This window comes from Tenrec ecaudatus, chromosome 18 (assembly GCF_050624435.1).
Source record: "Tenrec ecaudatus isolate mTenEca1 chromosome 18, mTenEca1.hap1, whole genome shotgun sequence".
NCBI classification, from domain to species: domain Eukaryota; kingdom Metazoa; phylum Chordata; class Mammalia; order Afrosoricida; family Tenrecidae; genus Tenrec; species Tenrec ecaudatus.
Genome location: NC_134547.1, coordinates 9,111,862 through 9,114,486, shown reverse-complemented (window position 1 = coordinate 9,114,486; position 2,625 = coordinate 9,111,862). Strand labels below are relative to the sequence as shown.

The window sequence follows — 2,625 nt, the reverse complement described above, 5'->3', positions numbered from 1 at the left end:
TACAAATGTGCGTGACACAATTGATGTATGCATGGATTGTGATAAGAGTTGTATGAGCCCCAAATACAATGATTTAAAGAAAGAAGACTTCAACTGGACCCTGTTGGCTTCCACCAATAGATGCTTCAATCTGCGGTAACTCCAGATGGAATCCTATGGGATGCCTGTGTGTAGAGGTAAAATGCGGTCAGCTGTCGGCAAGTTCATGCATTTGAACTCTGGTGCTGGCAGAGACTATCGAAAGTACCAGGGGCTGTCCAAAGAGCCAACACACCTGTCTTGGAAGAAGTACAGCCAGAATGCTCTTTAGAAGCCAGGATGGCAAGCCTTCCTCTTGGGAACTTTGAACATATTATCGGGAGAGACCAGTCCCTGGGTAAGGACATCATGCTTAGTAGAGTAGAAGGGCAGCGAACAAGAGGAAGACCCTGGAGGCCATAGATAAATTGACACAGTGGCTGCAACAGTGGGCTGGAACATAGCAATTGTGAGGCCGGCAAAGGACAGACCGGGCAGTGTATCACTTGGTTGGGCATCAAGTGGCTGTGAGTCAGGCCAGCTCTATGGCACCAGGGGGTGGGATTCAGAAGGGTTTTCCCTCAGATTGTCACCCCCCTCCCCATATTATATGACACTTGGAGGTCAGCTGCTTAAAGGTCATCTCCCTGAGGGTATCAGTCATCTAGAGCAATCAGTCTCTATAGTCTGCTGCTAAGGATGGTGGATTGCTCCCCTGAAGGAGAGCCTAGAGTCAAGGTCAAGCCCCCTCAAGGAGGACCAGCGTTAGCTGCCTTCTTGAATCCAGGGCCCGCCCATCTTGTCACATGTGTACCCCTAGTGCCCCCCCTTCCTATTGCATGTGCACCCCTAGCTTGTGCCCTTCCTGTAGGCATATGCTATTGCACAACCCCTTCCCATTAGGCTGTAGTCAGGGGGGTTTGCACATCCCCCAAAATGTATATCAGCCGTGATTAGAAATAGATCCTCTCTCTGCGTGGACCTGGCTGCTGAGATCATGGCTGTCCTGGAGGTGAGCGATCACATACTATCTTTTGTCTGAAGTCTCTGTAATTTTACCCCTCAATCACACAACCACCCTTGGACCCGTTGGATGGTTGGTGGGGGCTGGTATCCCACACAAGTGTTCTGAGTCTACACCCCCACGTGCTCTAGATCTGCCTACAGGGGTGGAGGGAGTGAATGGATGGATGGATCGATGGTTGGATGACTAGGGTTAGTGAATGCATGAGCCCCCCACCCCCCCCAGCCACCCTACAGGACACAACCCTCTCTCCTCGCAGCCTCAGGAGGATTGCGGAGCGTGTGTCCCGCCTGCTCCACGGTCTACTTCCTTCTCATTGTCTTTTCACTGTCCGCCATCTTCCACTGCCACCTGCGCCTGGCCTCGGTGCCCGCCCCCTGGGCACACCCAGCCCCGGTGCTCCTGGTCCAAGAGCACGTCTCCCAAGAGGGCGCGTGGACCATCAACTCCAAAGGCCGGCTGGGGAACCACATGGGCCAGTACGCCACGCTGTACGCCCTGGCCAAGCTGAACGGGCGGCCGGCCTTCATCCCAGCGCAGATGCACAGCGTGCTGGCGCCCATCTTCCAGATCTCCCTCCCGGCCCTGCACCGCGCCGTGGCCAGCAGCATCCCGTGGGAGGACTACCCGCTGCAGGACTGGATGTCGGACAGCTACCGCCACATCTCCGGCCGCTACGTGCGCCTCACGGGCTACCCCTGCTCCTGGACCTTCTACCACCACCTCCGCGCCGACATCCTGCGCGAGTTCTCGCTTCACGAGCACCTGAGCCGCCGGACCCAGCGCTTCCTCGGGCGGCTGGCGGCGCGGCGGCCACGGCCGGCCACCTTCATAGGGGTCCACGTGCGCCGGGGCGACTACGTGCGCGTCATGCCGCGGGTGTGGAAAGGCGTGCTAGCCGACCGCGGCTACCTGCAGCGGGCCCTGGACTGGTTCCGGGCCCGCCACCACGCCCCGGTCTTCGTGGTGACCAGTGACGACATGGCCTGGTGTCATGGGAACATCGACAGCTCCCAGGGGGACGTGGTGTTTGCAGGGAGTGGCCGGCAAGGCTCGCCCGCCAGGGACATGGCGCTGCTCACACAGTGCAACCACACGGTCATCACAGTCGGCACCTTCGGCTTCTGGGCCGCCTACCTCGCGGGGGGTGACACCATCTACCTGGCTAACTTCACCCTGCCCGGCTCCCCCTTCGAGCTGGTCTTCAAGCCCAAGGCAGCCTTCCTTCCCGAGTGGGTGGGGATGGCAGCCGACCTGGGGCAGGCCCTGGAGAAGGGCCCCTAGTTCTGCTGGCTCCACCCCACCTTGCTCTCCAGTCTCTGGAAGGGTGGGGCAGGAAGGGCTGGCCACTCCCTGGCTGGTTGGCATTGGCCAGGTGACTTAACCTCTCTGTGCCTCAGTGCGGGAACCCAGCCTGGAGCTGACCTAGGCAGCTGGTCATCGGATACAGAGATCAGTGCGCCTGCCCTCCTTCCAGCATGCACGTGGGTGGTCACCAGTGGTTCCCTTGCTTAAAGGTTCTGCTGTGAGAAGGCATGGGAGGGGGGCTGGTGTTACAGGCTGAGGCCTTCCATATCCCAACA

The 2,625-nt window shown here is 58.9% G+C and overlaps 1 protein-coding gene across 1 annotated transcript; it reads left to right on the top strand.

Annotated features, from left to right (window-relative positions):
* The first annotated feature begins 1,015 nt into the window (after positions 1–1,015).
* Positions 1,016–2,326, top strand: LOC142432687 (galactoside 2-alpha-L-fucosyltransferase SEC1-like). The gene is made up of 2 exons (XM_075537908.1): positions 1,016–1,030; positions 1,268–2,326. Exons 1-2 carry the CDS (start codon positions 1,016–1,018, stop codon positions 2,324–2,326), a joined length of 1,074 nt encoding a protein of 357 aa, XP_075394023.1.
* Positions 2,327–2,625: the final 299 nt, after the last annotated feature.